Raw genomic sequence first — 23071 nt, 5'->3', positions numbered from 1 at the left:
TATTTGTGTAGCTAATGACTAGTTGAACAATAGACTAAAAAAAATTCTATCAATTGTTCAAGCTTTCAATAGGTGAGAATGGATCTTTTGATTCGTAAATTACGGATCAGAGGATGATCCATTTTTTTAAAATTTTAATTTGGATGAACCTCACCTATTTAAAGGTGGAGTCTATCCAAATTAAGAGTCCTCATACAATGGATCATCCTTTGATCCATAATTTGTAAATCAGAAAATCCCTACTGTCAATCGGTTGAAACAGGAATATAAATATTTTATTTTTCAAACCCTAGTATTCAATTGACTTAATTGATTTCTAAGCCGACTAAACATTTCTATCTATGGACGCTCACATACAGTTAATTGAATATGCTTGAAGATATTTCACTAGACATTAAAATACATTTTTATTTTAGCTTATACCTAACACCATTTTAATCTTCTAAATACCCTAACTAGATTATTTATGCTTTTCATTAAAATATTATTTTATAAAGGCATTTTAGCAAGAAAAATATCTTATATATTTATATTTCTAAAATACTCTAATCAAAAGTTTTTTTTAACAATTTTTTTTTAAAATTTATGTATTCAGACTTTGGTCCAATTAATTTAGGTCTTTTCCCAATTTATTCATTAATGATTGACTGCTCAGCAGTTCAGTAATTCGAGAACTATCTGCCTGATAAATCTAAATTATGAAGAATTTGTTTCGATAAATTTCTTTAAATTATTTAGTTAGGATAGTTGTCGCCGTCTCAGCAGATTAAAGACAGGATAAAGCCGGGGAAGTGAGGCAGCTCTTATCCAACACCTTTACCTTTGCTAGGCACTTTCTTCTCCTCAGTAACCGGCGCTTCCGATTTAGATAATTTTTTAATTAAGTCTCCTATTTAACTTTTTGTTAATTATATATATATAATCTTAAATAAGTTACAATTCCAGAGCAATTCACCGGTCGAAAGCCACGTGTAGATTCTGTCGTCAGCTGTCACCGATTAATACGCATTCCCAGTCGGAATCGGAATCGCAAGTAAAAAAACAGGAGTGACCCAAATACCAAGCGATCCCCTTCTTTTGCTTTATGCTTCCTTCGACTCATCGCGACCGTCCGATCCCTTTAACTTTCCATCTTCCACGTTGGCTTTCAACTTGGGCATAATAATACATCGAGGCTGGGGGGTTACTGATGGACGCCGTTGCCGTATTACGCCGTTGATGGGCCCGGCGGATCGGCACGTGCACGATTGCGAGACGGGAGGTTAGTTGAGTCGATGTCGCGCAACTCGCTCTCCACTCTCCCGCCTCCCCCTTTCTTGCTTGTTGCTGCATGTTCATGAAGGAAAATAAAAAAAAAAAATATAACCGTGGGAATAAACAACAATAACGCAGATCTGTTCATTCTCGCTCGCTGCCATTTCCGAAGCTTCTTTTTCTCCTCCTTCTATCGACCCACAGATTTCAAGAGGTTTCGCCTCTATGGCACTGCCACTGATCGCAGCTCTCCTCTTTTGCTCCTCCTTCGCCGTCCCTGCGGACGGCGATGCCCGGAGGGACCTTCACCAGCCTCTGTATCCCATCCAGTGGACCCCGCCCCCGCCGCCAATCGTTCAAGATTTCACTGACTCACCGACGGTGGACTCGATCGGCTTCACATCTGGGAGTACTCCCTCCCCTCCCGCCGCTGTCGCTCCGGCCCGGTCCCACTCCCAAAGGGTCGTTGCCGCCGCGGTCTGCGCCTCCGTTGCCGCCCTCGCGGTTCTGCTCTTATCGGGGTTCTTCCTTTACCGGAGGAGGTTGTCTACCTCGCCTGACGCCAGGAGGCTTATCGGCCGCGACGACAGCGGCATCCGGCAGGAGGGCGGAAGAGCCCGCGCGATGGCGCCGGACGTCCTCTACCTCGGCACGATGGAAGCAGGAGCAGGGGGCAGGCGGCGGAGCGACGAGGTGAATGCTTCCCCTTACCGGAAGCTGGGGAAGGAGCGGGTACTGTTCGAAATGCATCACCCGAGCCCCCAGCTCCAGCCGCTACCGCCGCTGAGCGCGACGGCCTCACGGAGGGGAATGGTTCCTCCGCAAAGGCTGTCCTACGATGGGGATACTTATTATACTACGCAGCGGTCGGGGGCAACCGCCACCGTCGACAGCTCGATTAGTTCTGTCACGCGGTGGAGCCTCAGCAGCGGAGGGGTGGAAGTACTGCCCGTGCCGCCAACGGACTCTACTCAATCCCGGAGATGTTTCTCCAAAACGAGACCTAGCTCTTATTCGAATTCCGATGTGAAATCGATAATTCAACCTCCGTCAATGCCCGCTACAAAACCACCACCTCCACCACCACCACCACCACCTCCTCCTCCTCCTCCTCGCAGGATGTACGAGACCATAGAAGTTCAAACAACCACTCCTCCGCCACCACCACCTCCCCCGCCGCCACCACAATCAGGAGTGTCAATTAATCAAGTAATGGCCAAAACCGAACGCCCAATTACAGACAGAATGACTCCGTCGTCAAGGCATAGATTGCTAAATCCACTTCCCGCAGAAGCTTCAAGGTTCAACCCACTCACTACTGGGAAGCTTGGCAACGGCAGCACTTTGCAAGTCGGCAGCGTGGTGGAAGATCTGGAGTGCGATGCCAAACCCAAGTTGAAGCCCCTTCATTGGGACAAAGTCAGGGCAACTTCCGATCGAGCAATGGTTTGGGACCAATTGGCATCGAGTTCATTTGAGTAGGATTTCCCCTGCATTACTCTTTATAGTTTTCACTCAGCATTCTGAAGCCTCTAATGCATGACCTTGATATGATTCCTTTGAATTCTCAGGTTAAATGAGGATGTGATCGAGACTCTATTTGTCAACAATGCCACAAGTGCTCTTCCCAAAGATACGGGAAGAAAACAGGGAATCCTGCCTTCCAAGCAAGAGAACAGTTTGTTGGACCCTAAAAGATCGCAGAACATCGCAATACTTTTGAGGGCCCTGAATGTGACAAGAGATGAGATATCCAGGGCACTTTTGGATGGTAAGAACTCTAATATTTGCAGTTTTATTCTTAACCTAATTTATGCTATTTATTTACTTCATAATCCATATCGACACAGTGTTATCCTAATTCGCTATACTTCTACTGCCATTTTCTTTTCTTCTTTTTTTAAAAAATAAAATAAAATAAATAAAACTTCTGTTTCTGTCAGCTATAGCTTGCATCTTTTATGATGGTTATTTTCAAAGTCATCACCAAGTTCCTAATTGCTTATGGATGATAATTGGAACAGGTAACATTGATTGTTTAGGAGCTGCGATTTTAGAAACTTTAGTGAAGATGGCGCCTACTAAGGAGGAAGAACTAAAACTACATAATTATACGGGTGATGTAACAGAATTAGGTTCAGCAGAGAGCTTTCTGAAAACAATTTTGGACATACCATTTGCTTTCAGAAGGATTGATGCAATGCTGTATAGAGCTAATTTTGAGTCTGAAGTTAAATATCTGAAACAATGTTATGGAACATTAGAGGTAAAACTCTCAGCTTCATCATTCTATCACAATAGAATTTCCTTGATTAGTACAACTATCATTTCTTGGGAATATTTAATGTATGTTATCCCTCTTCTTTAGAATTATTTTCCTTTTATTTCAATATTCAAACTTGCATTACTGGTTTAAGGTTTTCATGTTTCATCCTATTGCTGTCTACCAAGTCAGTGGTTCAGTGCATTTTAACAACCCAACTTATTGTATCTACCTAAAAGTTTTCCAAATGGTCCTTGATCTGCATCTAGTTTTGGTAGAGTTACTCTGATTATGATGTTAAAAAGTTAACCATAAGTATCGTGTTGCTTCACAGGGATTTGTAATTTTCCTATGATAATGTGTCCTATATTACCTAGTTTCATGTTTCCCTCAAACTGTCTACAGGCAGCTTGTGAAGATCTAAGAAGCAGTAGGCTATTCCTTAAGCTCCTGGAAGCCGTTCTGAGGACTGGAAACAGGATGAATGTGGGCACCAACCGAGGTCAAGCAATGGCCTTCAAGCTCGATACTCTTCTAAAACTTGCTGATGTAAGAGGGACCGATGGAAAGACCACACTTCTGCATTTTGTTGTGCGAGAGATTGTTCGTTTAGAAGGATCAAGTAGTGAATCTACTGCAAATGATTCTTCTAATATTGCTGAAGGTCAGTTTAAGAATCAAGACTTGAAAGTGGTGGCTGAGCTGAGTAGTGAGCTTAGCAATGTCAGGAAGGCAGCTGGAATGGACTCGGATGTGCTAATCAGTTACGCGTCGAAGCTAGAAATTGGGCTTGAGAAGGTAAAGTCCGTTCTACACCTTGAGAAGTCTTGCACACAAGGCATGAAATTTTTTGAAACGATGAGGATATTTGTTCCACAGTCCGAAAGGGAGATTGACTTTGTTAAGGGAGACGAGAAAAAGGCAATGAACTTAGTTAAGGAAACTACAGAGTACTTCCATGGCGATGCAACAAAGGAAGAATCCCACCCACTTAGGATCTTCATGGTGGTGAGGGACTTCCTCTCTATGCTTGACGGTGTATGCAAGGAGGTGAATAGATTACATGAGAGGACAATGATTGGATCAGCTAGATCCTTCTCAATACCTGCAAGTACTTCTCAACCAGTCCTCCAAAGATATGAATGGAGAAGAGGCTCAGAGGATGATGATAGCTCATCATCATAACACCATTGGAAGACTGTCAATTCATAAATTTAACAATACCGAAAGAAGATCATGCGAAGAATGTTATAATCTTGTCACTTATAAAGATGATCTACAAACATGAAAAGAAGATGAAGGTTCTTAGTTGGCCCACTTATTCCTGAGGAAAGAAAATAATTAATGCGTTGGAGAAGCCACACAAGATTGAAGTGGCATCAGATCAGAGGTGTGATCATAAGAGTAGAGATCGGCAAAAGGGATAGTGCGTTCAAGATGTTCTTGTTGCAAGAATTTTCTTAAGAGAAGCATGCTGATTCTGCTCCAATACCGAAGAAACTAATGTTTGGATTGAATCGCTTCCAGGTAGAACCAAGACAGCAACATTATTCCTCATAGAGGATTTCCTGCTGTTTTTGTTTGCATGTGTCATAATCAAGAAAGAATGATATTTCTTGGCATCATTTTAGACATCGAATTGTTTTAGATGTTTTTTCATCATTAGATTCATTCTTCTCATACTTGTAAGATGTGTTCTTTCTTCTCACTCACAAAGGCGAGTTTCACATGGTGCACAACACAATGTCGCGCGCCTCTCTCAATAACACAAAAATGGCTTATGTACAATGGTTAATTATCAAAGCTTTCTATTGGGCCACAAACCAATTTAGGTGAATAAATGCATTAGCTTAATTTGATTAGTGATTACAGTTGGTCACTATAATAAAGTAAGAATATATAATGACTTATGGACGATAATGGGATAAAAGTAATTTTTTAAATTTTATTTTCGATCAATATAAGAAGTGGGGCAGGTTGGGGGCAGAAAAGAAACTCCCAAACATTCTTATTTTATTTCTTACGTGGTCGTATTGGAAACTAGACAATAAAATATATAATAAATTATATATTTAAGGTAGAATTGAGCAAGACAATAAAAAAATATAGAACTGCCCGGTCTACGCATGCATTCTCTATTGAAGAGTTGCATTGGAGAAGAAGATTAATAAAGTCAGCATCGACCCATCAGGGAAGATAGTAGAAAAGGTATCATCTGCACCTAATTGGTCAATCTAAAGTCTTCTCTGTCGATTCCGGCCACTGTTTTAGGTCCGTCCGCTGGTGGCCGATGATAATTTCTGTAGTATTTTTCCCCTTCTGTTTTTCGGAGCAAACATGAAAGTTAACGTACATAACGTTTTCTGGCATATTTCTACCGCAATAAAAATTTTCAAATAACATCTTTAACATTATAGAAAATATTTATTTGCTATATTTAAATTACAAGACGAGCTTCGAGGACTGCACGATGTTGGACGAAGACTACGCCACAGGCGACGTGCGAAGTGGACAAGCAAAACAGGGCGGCCTGGTTCTCGAGATGCCACCCAAATAGTCAGACAAATCAAGCAGTTTTTAGCGAACCGTTTTCATCATATTTTTCTATTACAATTAATATACTAGATTTCAAAATAAACGGCTAACAAACGAAGCTGATTTCAACTAGAATTCCATATGATTTTCAAGTTCAACATTAATCATTGAATTGAACGATCTTATTTTTAAAACTGAGATGTGAAAGTTAAGGACCACATCTCAATCATATAATCATAGAAAAATAAAAAATGAAATAGTAGAGATTTTTTGCAAAATGCTCTAGCTGCATTGCAAATGTTCTAGGCACATGGAATAACCTATAATATAGACCCGATCCCGGGCCAGGTCTGGCCCGGACCCGGCCCGTAATCGGGTCAACGGGCCGGTTGCCCGTTGACCCGGTTCACCGGGTCGAACCGGAACCGGCCCGGCAAGTTGTCGGGCCGGTTCCGGTTCATGGGCAGTAAACCCGACGAACCGCCGGTTAACCGGCGGGTTGAACCGGCGGTTCAGCCGCAAACAAATTTTTTTTTTTTTTAAACGGTTTGAACCGCCGGTTAATCGGCGGTTCATAGCCGTTGGGAGGGTTTTTTGGGTATTTTTTTTCAACGGTTAGGATCATTTGACCGTTTTTTGATCAATGGCTATGATTTAGTGTCCGTTACTATCAAAACTCTATAAATAGAGAGCTCATTTCATCATTTTTCACACACATCTTCTCTACTCTTAATCTCATTTTCGTATTCTCTAATCTCTACACGCTTTCGTTTTCAATTTTCAATTACAATGGAAGGAGGTCGCGGAGGTGCATCATCTCGAGCTCGGAAGGGAAAACAAATAATGAATCCACGGGAGGAGGACCCCAACATTCAATCCACCGATGATGAGATCAAGCATCTTCCGAATCCGACACCCGAAACACAAGGAAGTACCGATGCAATTACTTCTAAGGTTCGGGAACTTCCTCCTCTAAAGTCTTCTATTTTTACTAAACATTTTGAGAAGGTCACTCTTCCATCGGGAGAAATGCGTGCAAAATGTAAGCACTGCAATGCTTTCTACAAATTCCAAACCGGCGGCGGCTATGGGTCGTTGAAACGACATGTAGAAATGAAGCACCCGACGGAATATGGACTCGACCGTTCTCAAACACAATTATCAAGATTTTCTTCAACTAGCGGTAGTACCGATTCCGATTTATTTTTATATTCGGATAATAAATTAAGAGAATCATTAGCTAAATTTGTTTCCGTAGAACATCTTTCTTTTAGTTTTGGATCTAAATGCACATTTGAATATTTTTGTAAAGAATCTCTTAATCCATGTGCTAAACGTGTTCCTAGTATTATACTTACTCGTACAATTAAAAAATTAGTAAAACAAGGAAAAAAGAATTTAATTGATGAATTTAGTAAATTAGATAATAAAGTTTCTTTATGTTCCGATATTTGGAGTGATCATTGGCAAACACATTCGTATATGAGTGTGACTTGCCACTGGATCGATAACTCTTGGAACCTCCAAAAAAGATTATTAGCTTATAGAGTTTTTGATGAATCACATAATGCTCATAATATCGTACAATTATTATGTTTAATTTTAGAAGAATATGGTTTAACTCATAAAATATTTTCAATATCATTAGATAATGCTAGTTCTAATACCGCTAGTTTAGATGATCTAAAATTTGTTTGTCAACCTATTATTGGAGGTTTATTTTTTCATATTCGTTGTGTATGCCATGTTTTAAATTTATGTGTTCAAGATGGTTTAAAAATTTTAGAAAGTTATATTAAACCAATTAGAATTGCAATTTCTTATTTATGGTCTCATCCATCTATAATGAAACAATGGGGTAGGTTTTGTAAAATTAATGCAATGAGACCTAAAAAATTTCCACGTGATGTACCAACACGTTGGAATTCAACATACCAATTATTACAAGATTCATTTCAATATAAAGAATTATTATGTTCATTTTTTGAACAAAATACTAATACTAATATATATTTATTTTCACAACAATGGAATATTTGTAGTAGTATTTGTGAAATTTTAAAAGTATTTAATGATGCAACCGAACAACTTTCCAGTGTTTATTATCCCACTGCTCAATTAGTTTTAGAAAATTTTTCTAATATAGTATTAGTTTTAAATGAACATATTAATAATGAATCTTTATCTCCTTGCATCTTAGCTATGAAAACTAAATGGGAAAAATATTTTTATTTAATTCCTGAAATTTATTTAATTACATTTGCTTTATATCCTAGATTTAAATTAGAAGTTTTACAAGAAATGTTAACTTTATATTATGACGCTTTAATTCCAATTAAAGATTCTTCTTCCCCTGATCCAGTTAATATTATATATAATATTAGAATTTATTTATATGATATTTATAATCAATATTATGCAAAATATGGAACACAAATTAATATTTCTGAAATTCAACAAACTACTAGTAGTAATTTAAAACTTACAAAAGCACAACTCTTATTAAAAGAACGGACAAAACGTTCACGAGGATCCTTAAGTTCCACACAGGAACTTGAGAATTATTTTTACGACTTCTTTTGATTTTAATGAAGCAAATAGCGAAAACTTCGATATCTTAAAGTGGTGGTCACAGAAGGCTCAAAGCTTTCCCATTCTCTCCGTGATCGCAAAAAAAATTTTAGCTTGTCCAGTGTCAACTGTTGCTGTGGAGCAGACGTTCAGTGCCGGCGGCAACATATTAGATGAACGACGATCAACTTTGTCTCCCGACTCATTGGAAGCCCAAGCATTACTGGACGATTGGACCAGAGTGGAGAAAAGAATCCAAGGAATGCAACTTTCAGATGACGAAGTTGAAGATTTTGATACTGAAGGAACAAATACGACAGGAACAGGAAATGGAAGTGAATGAAAATGTAAAAGGATAAAAATGTAAAAGAACTACGTAGGCTTTGATTCCCCTAAAGGGATACGTAGGCAACTTAAATAAGTACAAGTCCTTTTTTCAATAAATTTTAATTTCTAATTTTTAATGTTTTGTTTAATTTTTAATTTTTAATTTTTTTTAACATATTAATCTTGAACCGTGACGAACCGTGACGAACCGTGAACCGAACCGTGAATCGGCGGTTCTGAACCGTGAACCGTAATCGTCTTGGGCGGTTAAGGTTAAGGGTCGACCTGCCTGAAACCGTCGAACCGTCGGTTCCGAACCGTCGAACCGACGGTTCCGAACCGTGGTCAGGTCTACTATAATATAAGCCATCTGATTCTGATATACCACATCTCAATCATCCATATCATTTGTCTTTTTTATAAAAATAATAATAATAATAACAATAATGAGTGAAAAAAAAAACACACACACAATAAACTAAACCAATTGATCGGAGATTAGCTACAAGCAGGGAGGTAGGAAATAAGGAGTTCTTTAGAGTCCGAGAAGAAAAAAGGCATAATATATAACAAGCCATCTGAAGCTCATGGTATTTACAAAATCCCAAATGAAGAAAAGGAAGCAGGTGGTTAATGGACAGTGGCTATGCGATTCTAGAACCTTCGGCAGAAGCAAAAAAGTAGGGCCCAACCTTGCCTCCCGTTGCTCCGTCGACTCTTCCTCCTCGTCGGCTCCTCCGCCGCCGTCGTCGCCGGGCGGAACGACCCAGCCCGTGCGGATTCCGTCAGCAGCTCCCACATCACGCGCACGTCCTCGTACTCGCACGTGCGCACCTCCCGCCTCAGCCTCATCAACCCTGCGTGAAATCAAGAGGTGGAACGAGATCGAGAACAGTTAACTCCTCCGACAACGTCGGGTTGGGGATCGGGGAAGAACTCTCACCGGATTTGCGAAGCCCGAAGCGGAAGGCGACGCCGTCACATACTCGCCTCGCCGGAGAGACCATTCGAGCCCACCACGCCATCTCTCCTCCGGCCGTCGCCGCCTGACCGCCGAGAAATAAATAAATAAATAAAAGAAGAAGATAGAAAGAGACGGAGGAGGGATGAGGGAGTTTCTCGTTCGAACCCCGTTTTAAAAAGGGTTCCAAACGCAATCTCGATTCACCGGCTGATCCCCTTCCTCCACCGCCACGTGACGGTCCCACCGCGCACAGATATTCACACTACCGCTCCCAGCAGCAGACGCGTGTTCGGTAATGTAAGATCGTACGGTGCAGGTCGATCTGACACCGACAGGGTCCACTTTCATTCAGCAGGCCTACCCGCTTGGTTACTCACGTGAGGATTGGAAGTTTGGCTTAACTGGAAGTGGGTCCCGGTGCGCGGGGAATGAGACTTAGGAACCTGCGGTTTGTTGCGGTGGTTCGAGCCGTTGAGAGGCAGGATATCTACAAAAGCACGAGCCAAGAGACGAATGGGGACCACTAGTATCGGCATCGTGGTCCATTCATTCATCATTTAAATTTAATCTCTCAATTCATTAACAAATGTGATTATTTAACTAATTACTTTATCTCTCAATTCATTAACAAATGTGATTATTTAACCAAATTTGTCAATTTTGTTGAGCTTAATTTTGATGTTGTTATGAACCGATATCATCTACTTAAATTTTGACATAGTTTAAAGTTTGTCTAGAGAGGACTTCATAGCCAACATTTTTTTAATTGTGTTGGGGACCAGAAGACACACTTGATAATTGATTTTGTTGATCGCTAGACTAGACTCCATATTTTTTTTTAATGGAAATAAAATAATAATAATATGGGTACAATGGTTCGATAAAGATATTTCAAGTGCTTTCTTTTATGATTTTTTTTTCTCCTTACGTGATTTCAACGCAAATAATTGGAGAGCAAAAATATAGCTCTGCAATTCACACCTGGCACACATTAAAAATGACTATTAAAAATGTGAAACTTAACTTAGAGTGAAGGATAGCAAAATAAAAATATATTAGAGGTAAAATAATAAAATTTCTAAGTTCAACAAAAAATAAGATGAATTATATCACAAAAGAAAATTAAATAATTAAACTATGAATAAGTCTTAAGTAGTAGGGGTCAAAGATTGGGAAATGGAAGTTGAGCTAAATTAAACCACCATAACATCCACGATATATCCTTGTCAGTCATCATCTAATGTATATTTTATTGTTAATTGGTTTATCTAGGAGTATTATAATTCACAATATTTATAATTGTCCAAAAATATAAAAATTGTAAAATACACATGTACGATCAATATACATTGACAATTACCACATATCTATTTAGTCAAACAATATTTGTCCATTTCTCTACTTTTCCCTCAAACTACTTCTAGAAAGCGTTTTAAATTACTAACTATGAATGAGTTTTTATTTTTATTTGGCTTTAAAAAGAGCCTATCAAATTAATATAAAATTCAACATATGATACTTTTGTTTCGATCAAATATTAATATACAATTGGAAAATCAGTTGATTAAATATAATGCGCATGACGTATATAGATTTAATAAGAAAAATCATGCGCCTCGAGTTAAGTTAGGTCATTCTTTTCTATCCATCAAATGAATTAGGCAGTGTTCCAACATAAACGACAAATCTTGTGCTTGAAAACTGCATGCCTATGACATAGACAATTCTAAATTATATATACGGTTTAAACTATCTGAGCTGAATAATTTGTAAAACAATATTTTCTTAAAAAAAATGTTAACACCTGCAACACACTTTACAACAAATTATTTACTCATCGTTAAAACGTTAGACGTCATTGAAGAAAGGGAGAGAAAAAACACAAGTAATTTATTTGACATAAAAATGCGCTCACGGTGGTAAATATGCACAGTCTGTTATTGTTCTGAAGTTTGTCATTTTGCTTCAACTTTTTTGGTATATATACGTATATATATAATCAAATTAACAACAGCAACTCGCATGAAATGGTCGTAGAAAACTGGTTGGCTCAATCACAATGATCTGCCCATTGCACATGGAGCAAGAGTTCAGGAACAGTGTAACAAATATTACAACTTCTCATAACACACGAGAATTGAAATGAATAAAAGTAGAGGCCGCTTCACTTTAAATTCATGAAATAAAAAGATGGAATGTAAATATAATATTAGAAGAGCTGTTCCATTGCTGCAGCTATTGCAAACACCTTTGTACGTATCATTCCTTGAAACTAGAGGCTGCGAAGCTACCAATTCTAGGAATTGTTTACCCTTAATGCGTAAGGAAATTGCATAACCTCCCTGCAAAAGTGGATAGTAGAAGCCAAAAGACTAGGAAAAAAAAAGGTGAACTTACATCAATGCAGATATCTTTGAAATAATTGTCTCTCGTTGAATTGCTACACAGTCGATGCCAACATTCATAATATTAATTCTAAAAGCTCAACATAAAGAGTAAAAACAAGTAGGAGAAAGAAAAAAAGAAAGGAGGATGAATCTCAGATATTGCTAAAAGTTACACAAGTTTAACTTTACATGTACAGGATGGTAGGTAGGCTTGATCATTACGAGGAAAAAGGATGAAACTTTCCCTACCATGTTGACCAGGATCTCCGAGTGATTTTGCAGGGTAAAATTATTCTGCTGTTGCAATCTTGTGATCCGATAACAGAGGGTTAATTTCCCTGCTTGATGCAATAAATGGTGTCACGTCAGTTGGATGACTGTCGATCAATAATATAATAAAGCATTAAATCATTCACTTGATCCAATCTGAGAAGTCCTAACTTTCACACAGCAAACTTTCAAGGAAAAAAACTGATCTCAACCATCTGTTATCCAGTTAATTACTAAATCAATCCAAGAGGCTAAACAATAAATGCCCCTCTTGAGAAACAGATTCAAATAATTCACAATGAATATTTACACAAAAAAACATGTGATAATTCAGAAACAACCTCCCATATTTTATCTACAAGCAGCATACATGTTAATCAACAGCCAAGTACAAACATCAGCAAACCAAAAGAAATAATGAGAAAAAGGAAGTTTAGTATGATATATTCAAATAGTTGCATCCTACCAGGAGAAATAAATCAAAATTCAAATTCATTATGGCGAGAGCAAAACAATAAGTTCAATAAGTATTAGTGGTTCAAAGCAGCATTTCAAAAATGGTTTAATGCAGATCCAAATGATCTGTCAGATCAGTACTTTGTCTGATGTACCAGAACAATTATTCGTCATCAACATACCATGTTTGCTCCAACTGTTTATAGCCAGTTACATGGACTTTATCCCCAAAGAAACTCAGCAACATTCAGATCTCTCAATCCCTTCTGACTTCTGGCCCAACCATATCAACAATGAAATGATCTAAAATATTTTTTTTTAAAAGATTATACCACACCCATACTACAGCCTACCGGAATTAGTTGGCACAAACATGGCTTGATGATGATAACCGCCTATGTGATACTAAATCTTGTATACCACTTGCACGGTTGCACCATCATAAAAAACATTCTTTACTGCAAACTATCTGAAATTGGCAGTTCATGCACCTAACAGGACTAGTAAATTTCAACCATATTGAGGTTTGCAGTATGAAATTTAAACCCTACTATGAAAGGAACATCAAAATAACTTCCATCCATAATGACATGAGTTCGTATGATTCATTTTCAGACAACTACAAACACACATTGGATGCCAAAATATATATTCATAAACCAAGCCAATTTTCAATAATACAAATATACAGATCTATTCCATAACAACTGAAAAACAAAGTATATGCAATTAAACACCTAATAAACGTGGCACGGGCCATCACATTAAAGATTTTTTGAAAAGTGCAAAAGAAAAACAATTTGTAACTGAAGTAGAAGCAGTATTTTGCTATGTTCGTTGTGCAAGGAACTATAACAAATATACAGGCAGGGTAATCCTTAGTTCCCTGATTTTTTGACTCCAAGTTTTGCTAAGGGATGTATTTGATGCAAATCCTACTTCCTCCTGGGTGTTTTAGTCATTGGTGTATGGTTTGCTTAACAACACTCCTTGACTTTTGTATATTTACTTCCCCATATAAAAAAAAAAACATATCTTCAAGTAGAATTGATGTCATTCTTTGGTCTAGCACAAGTGCTGTTAAGCTTATTAGGACAGCTATATGTACCTTTACTCAACATCTTTTGGTTTCGCACAAAGCATAGGGAAGTAAAGTGAGAATCTGGTCTTTAAAACTTAGTGTGTTCGTGAAATCTATACAGTAAGCTTTATAGACATCAAGAAGCACACATAATCATCTAGAATCTCAAAAAAAAAAAAAAAGGCAGATGGAATAAAATTCCAGTGCTCATTATCCTTCATTATTGATATAGAGCACTATAATAATATAATGTCAAAATAAAACAAAAAAAAAAAAAAAACTTACCCTCTATGATTGTCCAGATTCATTAGACTCAGATCTGCACTTAGCATGGACAATAGGACCCAGTTGAGACCTATCTAATCCTTCAATATATCCATCTGGGGCATTCAAATACACAGCCCCTTTATACATCCATTCCTCTGTCTCATCACTGTAGAAATCCTCAAAGGGCTCCCCACATAACGCACAAACATTCTGATTTTCGTCTGCAGGAACTGCCATCTCTTTTTCTTCCTTCTTCTCTGCAACCGACTCAACTGGAAGAAACCCAGGAATGACATCATTTCCCAGTATTTCTGCACCACTAAGCCATTCTTTTGCACTCACAAACCACTTCCGAGAGGGTTTTTGTTTACGATTCCTTGATATTCGATTCTTAGTTACATGCCAATCCATGTGGCTACTATGGTCTTCTTGGCACTTGAAACGCAAACCACATGTTGTGCATTGTCTTGGAAGTTCACCATACAAGGAATTGATTGCAGACTCATGTCTCACCTTCAGAAGGTCCAGATTAAACTCAACACCCAAAGAATCCTACAAAGTTACACTAAAGAGATGAAAAATGTAATATCATTTTCCAACAAAAAAGAAGTTGCACATCTAATAAGAGAAAAAGATGTTACTAAGAGTTTGAAGTACCTGAGGTTGAGAATTTGAATTCAATGATATTAACCCCTGTGCCATGAGACTGTTGATAAGGCCTGAAAATGCACTAGCAGGAGAACTTGACATTGAGGAACTTATACTTTGAGATATAGGTCCGGCTTGAGACGAGGCAGGAGGTGGTCCACGAGGCAAAGGAGGTAGAAGGCCACCCCTAGCATGTAAAGATGCATCAGATGCACTATATGTTTTAGAAAATGGAAAAGCAGAAGCCTTAGCAACCCCATGACCTAGTGTTGGTAACAACTTCAAGGGCTGGCCAACTGAGTAAGAAGAAGCATTAGCTTGCCGAGGTGGAAGAACGTTTAGGTATGTACCCTGAGACTGTAGAGGTATAGGGAAACCCTTTTCCTTACCTTGCTGACTCAGATGGGGTACACCAGGAGGTTGGTAACGCAAAGTAAGCACCCTAAATGGATCTGAGTCCTTACTGTCAGCTAGGTCATATTGCTGCTGGGGCACAGATGAGTGGGATCCTTGAATCAGTGATGGCCTATTAGGTTCTGGAACATCAAGTGAACTTCTGTTTGGACTTTGATTTTGCGATATAGGAAGCAAAGGCAGGGACTGTGATATATGACCAGAAGTCAAGACTGTTGGAGCAGGTGAATATGGTCGTTGGACTGAATGCCTATCTATGATAGAATTATCTATTTTAAAGGAATCAGCATGATCATTTGATGATCTAAGCATTGGAAATTCAATATCAGGCAAGGTGTCATTTGGAATAAGAAGTCTCTGACCACTCATCGGTGTCAGCCCTCTTGCAGCAACAGGAAGCATTTCAGCAACCTTGCTTCGTGACCTAGGGCTCAGGTTCTGCTGTGAAGGTGGTGGTAACATGTAATTCAATTTCCCACCATCTCGAATATGGTTGGACTCCTGATAATGAGGCAACATGTCCATCTGATTTATCGTAGCATCCCGAGATTTCACTAATCCAGGTTGGGACTGCAACAGACACAAACCCAAACCAGTCAACAAAAATAGTGAATAAATAACAAGTGAAAAAACTAAAGGAGCATTGCTATTAATTGATAGCGATAATATGACAAGAAATTAAATATTGAAGGTTTTATCAGTCGGAATTAGTGTCTCATTCTGCATAAGCTATTGTAGATTTCACTAGTCCATGTTGGAACTGCAATAGATACAAACCCAACATAGTCAATTAAAATACTTAAATTCATTATCAACAATAACTAGTGAAAAAAGTAAAGGAGCATAGCATCTATTGGTAACAATAAAAATGACAAGAAATTTTGATATTTCAAGGTTTATCAGTTGGAATAAGTGTCTCAATCTGCACAAGTTATTGTAGAAATTTAAATAAACTATTCCTGTTTGTTCCTGAATAATATAGTACAGGAAACAATAGGCAATTAGAAATTGCCCAAGCACCTTCTACCTTAATAGACAGAATACTTGAAGGTTTAGAAATTTTCAAACAGATCAATTCTTAATCACAACCCAAGCAAATAAACCACAAGCTATACCTCAAAAAATGTGAACAGCCTAATTAAAGTGTGTATTCCTATTAAGCAATTGTTCAAAGAGCAATTTCTATTTAATTTTAGATAAAAGCCATATCCAGATTTTCATCCATGCATCCATATTCTTGGGAACCAGATGCTAAGGATGCCGCCATGCTTTTGCCAACATACATATGCATACTTCTGCCACAAAGATTAAATGGGATGTAGGAGTGGAACCTGCAGACATTTTCAAAGCAAGTTTTTCTGAGACATGTTTGGATTATGACAAACCAATCTGATAAGAGCTATGATAAGTAACTTGGTAGATCTAAGAGCGTGAATCCAAAATGCTTCAACCTAGGTTAACAATGGTAGTAGACCAATGCAGCATATAGATGTCAGCTAACTAACTATTCCCCCACTTATGTTTGGGGGCAAATAATTTTCGCAACACAATTACTAGGGTTAAGAATTAATACAAGATACATGACTTGGAACTAGTTTTTCCAATAATCAATTTTACTGAATACCAAAGGAAACAGAACAAAAAGAAAAGATCAAGGGCCATACTCCAATGGAAGCAATCCTATCGTCATTATAAGAGGGATCATCAGCATGAGACAGCTGGGCATGGCCAGGCCAACTACGCCTTGAAAAATCTGATTCTAACAGTGCAGGATTAGGTTTTGAAAAGCCCTTTCTGATGCTAAAGTTTCCAGCATTCGGCTCAAATGCTGTTAAGCTATTTCTCCTGCTTCGATCAGATAGAGTTGGACTCATATCCTCCCAAACATACTCCTCTTCATCAGTGTTTTTCCATTTTCTCGTGGCTGCTTCACTTGCTATGTCATTCATATCAAGGTGCCAAACCTTTGAATACTTCTCAAGAGCAGATACTCTTCCTCTAGGATTTCCATATGCATCAATCAAGTCTCTAGGATTCTGTTTAACGTAGCCATTACTTAAGTTGTAAAGCCGGGGATCTTCACTCGATAGTCTTTTCCTATCCATCCAACCACTCGCGTCACTGACTCTTCCTGAAGCATATCCACCAGAACGAGATGAAGAAGCCCTTCCACCAATCACCTTTGAAGCATCAACATGGGATCTCAGAATAGGTGGTGATATGGGTCTTTTCAGACCAATTCTTGGAGGAGATCCAGGAAATGCTATTTTATTCTTCAAATGGGCAATTGATTCCCCTTCTGTATCAAGGTGCTGAAGTGGCAATTCAGGTTGATCAAAATCATATTCACTGTGGCGTGCAATAGGTTTCTGTCCATAAACTTGTATACCAGTAGGAAGTCTTGTTTGTGGTATATCCTGCCAAAAGATTGAACCGTGATGAGTTCCTATCTATAGTAGAAAGGTTTACAAGAACACATGTTCAAGTACATTAAAAGAGCATATGAAAACAATGAGAATTCCAAATCTTAGAACTTTTAAGGACTGCATTCAGATAAGACCACAAGCTCTTTAGGGATGACTATATTGGAAACCACAATAGTCTTTCTTTACACAACAACAAGAAGTCTTATCTCACTAGGTGGAGTTGTCTATATGAATTTTTCTACGCCTCTATCCTCTACTTATATAATCATTTATATTTAAATAAATTTTATCTTGTTTTCTTATTACTAAATCTTTTTTGGTCTTCCTCTTTTTGATGTGCACATGTCATTATTTCACATCGCCTAACTAGAGTATCTATTGATAACTTCCCCAGCCCTTTCTTTCTTTGCTCTTTGCCCAGATGGGAATGCATTTGCTTTGGGGCCCTGCTCTTCTGTCAATAAACTAGCCTTTCTTTACACACTAGTGATAATTGAAATATGGAAAGTTATAGGCAACCACATTATTATGTTTCAAGTTTACTCCAATGAACTACAGAACCTTCCTATACTTATCTAGAAATGCATGTCCAGATTATCATTTCCCAAGACTAAGCGATTACTATTTGTTGTAGTTATTATATGGCTTCTGAAAGTTCACCTAGACTCAGTAAAATCAATCGAGAAGGGAGATAAAACATATGTTAAATAAAGATAATTGTTGAACTCTAATCTTCAATTTCACCAAAAAGTTAATCCATATTAAAATAGTAATATAACAAAGTTTTCCCTTTAATAGGCTAGAACAAATAATGATAATGTAGGAGGTGAACCACACATGAAATTTATGAGTTACCCCAGACCATCCATCAGAATTTTCTGAAACACGTCCTTCCAAGTGTTCAACTTGAAGATCAGAAACCTGTGTACGGTTACTTGTGTCCACTGCATGTATCTGTATTGTGACAAAAATCAGCTGAAGGAAATAATGGACAAAAAAAATTTACAAATAATATCAACACCAAAAAACTGAGGGATAAAAAAACAATCTAATTTCTTTAGTGATAATATAACTTCTAGATCAAGCGACCAAAAGGGGATGCTTTACCAATTATCTAACATTTTCCGATGATTTCAAAGAGATACATTTATAGGATAGTTCAATGATACATGTCTAGTGCATCCTTATGAAGTATTATGGTGAACGATGGTCAGCACCTCATTTTTAGGCTGTTTTGCCTATAGGGTTTCTGTTATTGCTTCCTTAAAATAATAAAAAAAAAAAACAGCCCGGTGCACATGCTTCCGCCAATGCAGTGTGAAGGGCCTATTGTATGCAGTCTTATCCTACTTTGCAAAAGATTGTTTCCGAGACTTGAACCCGTGACCTCCAAGTTTATGTTATTGCTTCCTTATCCCAATATAATTTGTGAAAATTTATATTAGTTGCTTCCAACAGATCTTCAAACTCAGTTATCTTGGATGTGATTTATATGAAGTTGCATCTAAGTATTAGACAAGTAATTTCATAAGGATTATTCTCCAAAATGAATTCCTTACATTCTGTAGTTTCCTAAAGAAGTGCTGAAAGTAATTTCACAAGGATTGTTGTCCAAAACAAATTTCTCATATTATGCAGTTTCCTAAAAAAGTGTTGAACGCACCTTCAAATGCTGAAATGTTGTGAGCATTTCAATGCTAGTTCCGAGTGATTAGGGCATTGTGGCTTGAATGATACCAATGTAAGAATAAGAAACGAGTTATTCCTTTTGAATCATTCCACACAAAGTTGACTATTAAACAGGAAATAATTTATGGAGTAAAATATGCCGGTGTAATCAAAATCATGCAATTGGAAAAGGTACAAGGGTGATAAAAATTGTGGGGTTTATTATTAGAATCACACAATTTGATTTGAATCAGACACTAAACCATTCAAAACAAATGGATGAATCAAAGTGGATTAAAAACGGTTTAATTTGATATGAACTTGGCAGATTCACAAGTCACATACAGTGTAAAAACATGGACATAAACTTGTCTATAATTGAAAAAATCACTCCCATAGTTTTCTAGGGTTAAAAGATTCACTTTGTTGCTTTCTATTATTCAATGCTGTGCTTCATAACTCTTCATCTCTTCGAGCACCAATCTTCCATCTTGGAACATCTTTGGCTCTTCAAGAAAGTTCAGCATCCAGCATAACCTCAGACCTCATCCTCAACCTCAGCAACCTAAGCCAAAGAGCGGGCATGTTCTCTGTGAGCATAAGGATGCCAACGGGTACACAATTCCAAGGGTACCCTATCCATTCAAGTTGGCTTCAAGTACCCAGTTACGCCACTTGAAATTTTAATTTGGGTCAAGTTCAGGTTTACTTGAAATTGTAGCTATGGGTGGGTATTCACATATTTTACCCATTTAAGTCCAGTACCCACAGGTCCAAATAACTGCTTATCGTATGTAAGTAAACCAATTCGGGTAGCGGAAATTTACTCGGTTACGGATAGGGTACTACACAAAAATGCAGTTACTAAACCCACTGTCATCACCTGGTTGTGCATGTCCTCTATAAAGACTAAAGAAAATTTAATCCATGACCTACTGACCTTCCTTAGTTGAGCACGTAATCAAGGCATTAACATGGTGGCACATGGGAAAAGCTTCCAATTTCATAGGTGAGTGCTTCCAAATTACTATATTGTCTTTGGTATGGTTTATTGAGTTTTAATAAACCGTGATTGTCAAGGTTGTTGAGATCAAAACAGCAAAACCCAATGTAGGAATGGTAAGCAAACATAGAATTTGTGGGTCCACAATACCCTAGCCAAATCCAGATCCTAGTTGGAAACTAGACCATTTAGGCCAATCTAGTTTGTAAGACCATAAGATCCTTAAATCCAGATCACAATATTGACTATCATAATGTGATACATATATGTCTTTATGTTACTTTTTTCATATATTTCAGAAGATAACTACAAGTTTGAGTGATATTAGACTAGCAATGTCTTTAGTTTTTTACACTTTACACTTTGATACTCGTAACCATGTGCTTTTGTATGAATAAGATTATTCATATGCATCATTAATACAGCAGAATATTTTTATTTATTTATATTTTTACATGAAATTTATGATTCACAACAATACAACTCAGGATTGCAAAATCACCAAAATGATCAACGATATGGACGTCAATTAGACAACATTGACATGCACCTAGACAAGAACATTTAGATAAGATGCATGGAACATAACAAAGAAAGTAAAATGACATCATCTGGATGCTAAAAAAAGTTGTGTACTTAAACATAGAAACAAATTGAGTCAGCAAATGTTACAGACAAGGACATGGATAGAAATGTAACTAGGTAATTAATCTTACAGCAGATTGTTGTTGTCGCGCTTCCAAGTACTTTGGATTTACATGAATGCCATGAGAAGGGCGAGGTGATGGGGATTTCATTGGCTTGTTGCTTATCATTGGTCTTTGATTGTCAGATGGAGAAAACTGGAGCTCGTCCTCTATTTTCTGAAGTACAGAAGATGGGAAGACTTGTGACCAGGTCCCAAAAAGGTGGCGCATAGACAGATGCTGCGAAGAATCAACTCGCTTGTATGCAACACAATACACCTTCAATAAAGATATAATATCCACGTTAAATAAAAAAAAAGCATAGCTATTTCATGTTCATCACTTAATATAAGCAAGCAATAGCTAAGTTTCACAGTATAGTTTACAAGAAAATACATATGAAAGAGGGTCTTCGCACAGAATCAGTAGGCAAGAAAACTGGAACAAACACACAGATGTTATATCTTATGTGCGACAATTCATTTATCACCAAATCATAATTTTCATTTCAATTTATCACAATCTTAAATAAAAATGGTGATCACGGAGCAAGAATGTCAAGTCACCATGATGCTCACCTTAGGAAGCTGTGTAGCAAAAATTTTCACATAATCACGTCCTATGTTCTTCACAATGCTATCAATAAGGTATAAGGAAGGTAATTTTTGCTCCGTTGGGACCTGCACGTAATGAACAAGTATAAATTCCTTTGTGTTCAAAGAGCACAGTTGTAGACTTAAGTGAAATAGATAAACCATGTTCGATATGCCATGAAATATGAATAAATGGCCAAGAATTTCTGGATATCAAACATTCACTGATATTTTTAATAGTTGAGACAAGGTTACACTTCCCTTCATATTATAACCAAAAAAATCAAGAAAGGACCATGCCAAATGAACTATCAATGCATTCCATAATTACTTAGGCCTCAGTATGAGTTCTAAACTCAAAAAAAAAAAAAAAACAAATACAAAGTAGAACAGAAACCACACCACAAGAACACGAGTGCATATAGCTTCCGCTATCTCCTTGGCAAAATGAATTTTCTGCCCCGCAATCATTGTCAGTTCCGTGATGATGGGCTTCGAGTTGAAGGTAAGCTCCGAGAGAACGTCCTCGTAGCATCGCACCACGTCATCTGCTGAAGGAGGCGGGGGCGGGTCCTCTCCAGTAGCTTCCATCAGCTCTTCCTGCCTCTCCCGGAGCAAGGCATGGAACCGCTCCATGATCAGGGGCGCCGACGCAGCAGGCCGAGGAGGGCGGTCCCCCGCGGCTCTAAGATCGCGTGCGTAGTCCTCCATGCCTAATGCTGGAGGCCCTCCCGCTGACGCCTCTCTTCGCTCGAAGGTGGAATTTCAAGGGCAACGGTTAGGGTTTGGATTAGGATGACCCATGGGGAAAGGAAAACGAAAAGAAAATGGAACTCGAGAAGCGAACGGATTCATCCTCCGGTGCGATCCTCCGGTTAGGGTTTGGATCGGGATAAACCATTCCAGGGAGACGTACCTGATGAGTTAAATTGTGCCTTCTTGAATTCTTTCGCCAACGCCTCTTTCTTACTTACTTTCTTACCCAACTCCAACTATTGGCTAATTGATGTAGGACCACTATGAACCGGATTTACTGATCGGTATTAACATATCGTTGCTACAAAGGGATTAATTAACGTATCGTTGAAATTTGATTTTACAACTCTACAAGAGGAGTCAAATCGGATTTTTTTTTCCCACTTCGGGTATATATGGTTAATAAATTAGAGCCTATTTTAGGGAAAAAAAGAAAAAAAATAGTTGGGCAATCTATTTAACTAGGGCAATTTCCCAAACGGCACACATAACTTTTGTTTAT

The 23071-nt window shown here is 38.0% G+C and overlaps 3 protein-coding genes across 6 annotated transcripts; 1 reads left to right on the top strand and 2 right to left on the bottom strand.

Moving 5' to 3' along the window:
• Window positions 1-1316: 1316 nt before the first annotated feature.
• On the top strand, window positions 1317-5163 carry LOC122028255 (formin-like protein 8). The gene is made up of 4 exons (XM_042587280.1): window positions 1317-2732; window positions 2826-3025; window positions 3279-3520; window positions 3923-5163. The coding sequence occupies exons 1-4, from the start codon at window positions 1480-1482 to the stop codon at window positions 4700-4702; spliced, it is 2475 nt and encodes an 824-aa protein (XP_042443214.1). The 5' UTR covers window positions 1317-1479; the 3' UTR covers window positions 4703-5163.
• A 4304-nt stretch (window positions 5164-9467) lies between these two features.
• On the bottom strand, window positions 9468-10094 carry LOC122027489. Its single transcript, XM_042586481.1, has 2 exons — window positions 9894-10094; window positions 9468-9807 (listed from the first exon to the last, which is right to left on the bottom strand). The coding sequence occupies exons 1-2, from the start codon at window positions 9973-9975 to the stop codon at window positions 9605-9607; spliced, it is 285 nt and encodes a 94-aa protein (XP_042442415.1). The 5' UTR covers window positions 9976-10094; the 3' UTR covers window positions 9468-9604.
• A 2199-nt stretch (window positions 10095-12293) lies between these two features.
• LOC122026326 (polyadenylation and cleavage factor homolog 4-like) lies at window positions 12294-22738 on the bottom strand. 4 transcript variants are annotated; one of them, XM_042585000.1, is made up of 8 exons: window positions 22216-22737; window positions 21799-21900; window positions 21251-21499; window positions 18701-18817; window positions 17102-17854; window positions 15033-16007; window positions 14394-14927; window positions 12294-12678 (listed from the first exon to the last, which is right to left on the bottom strand). In XM_042585000.1, exons 1-7 carry the CDS (start codon window positions 22522-22524, stop codon window positions 14397-14399), a joined length of 3036 nt encoding a protein of 1011 aa, XP_042440934.1. In that variant the 5' UTR covers window positions 22525-22737; the 3' UTR covers window positions 12294-12678; window positions 14394-14396. The 4 variants fall into 4 exon arrangements, with proteins under 4 accessions (XP_042440934.1, XP_042440933.1, XP_042440935.1 ...); XM_042584999.1 differs by having other exon boundaries at window positions 12294-12639; XM_042585001.1 differs by having other exon boundaries at window positions 12294-12639; window positions 18719-18817.
• Between the last annotated feature and the right edge of the window lie 333 nt (window positions 22739-23071).

Source organism: Zingiber officinale, chromosome 10A (assembly GCF_018446385.1).
Source record: "Zingiber officinale cultivar Zhangliang chromosome 10A, Zo_v1.1, whole genome shotgun sequence".
NCBI classification, from domain to species: domain Eukaryota; kingdom Viridiplantae; phylum Streptophyta; class Magnoliopsida; order Zingiberales; family Zingiberaceae; genus Zingiber; species Zingiber officinale.
The sequence above is the reverse complement of the archived record's forward strand: the minus strand, read 5'-3'. Positions and strand labels throughout refer to the sequence as shown.

Bases quoted from the DNA above. Each gene is read 5' to 3' on its own strand.
- LOC122028255 (XM_042587280.1), top strand. From the start codon at position 1,480: ATGGCACTGCCACTGATCGCAGCTCTCCTCTTTTGCTCCTCCTTCGCC. The intron at 3,026-3,278 runs GTAAGAACTCTA...TAATTGGAACAG, and splicing joins ATCCAGGGCACTTTTGGATG to GTAACATTGATTGTTTAGGA. The intron at 3,521-3,922 runs GTAAAACTCTCA...AACTGTCTACAG, and splicing joins AATGTTATGGAACATTAGAG to GCAGCTTGTGAAGATCTAAG.
- LOC122027489 (XM_042586481.1), bottom strand. From the start codon at position 9,975: ATGGCGTGGTGGGCTCGAATGGTCTCTCCGGCGAGGCGAGTATGTGAC. The intron at 9,808-9,893 runs GTGAGAGTTCTT...GATTTCACGCAG, and splicing joins CTTCGGGCTTCGCAAATCCG to GGTTGATGAGGCTGAGGCGG.
- LOC122026326 (XM_042585000.1), bottom strand. From the start codon at position 22,524: ATGGAGGACTACGCACGCGATCTTAGAGCCGCGGGGGACCGCCCTCCT. The intron at 17,855-18,700 runs GTGTGGTTCACC...ATCTTTTGGCAG, and splicing joins GGGTAACTCATAAATTTCAT to GATATACCACAAACAAGACT. The intron at 16,008-17,101 runs GTATGGCCCTTG...TGTCTGTTGCAG, and splicing joins ATAGGATTGCTTCCATTGGA to TCCCAACCTGGATTAGTGAA.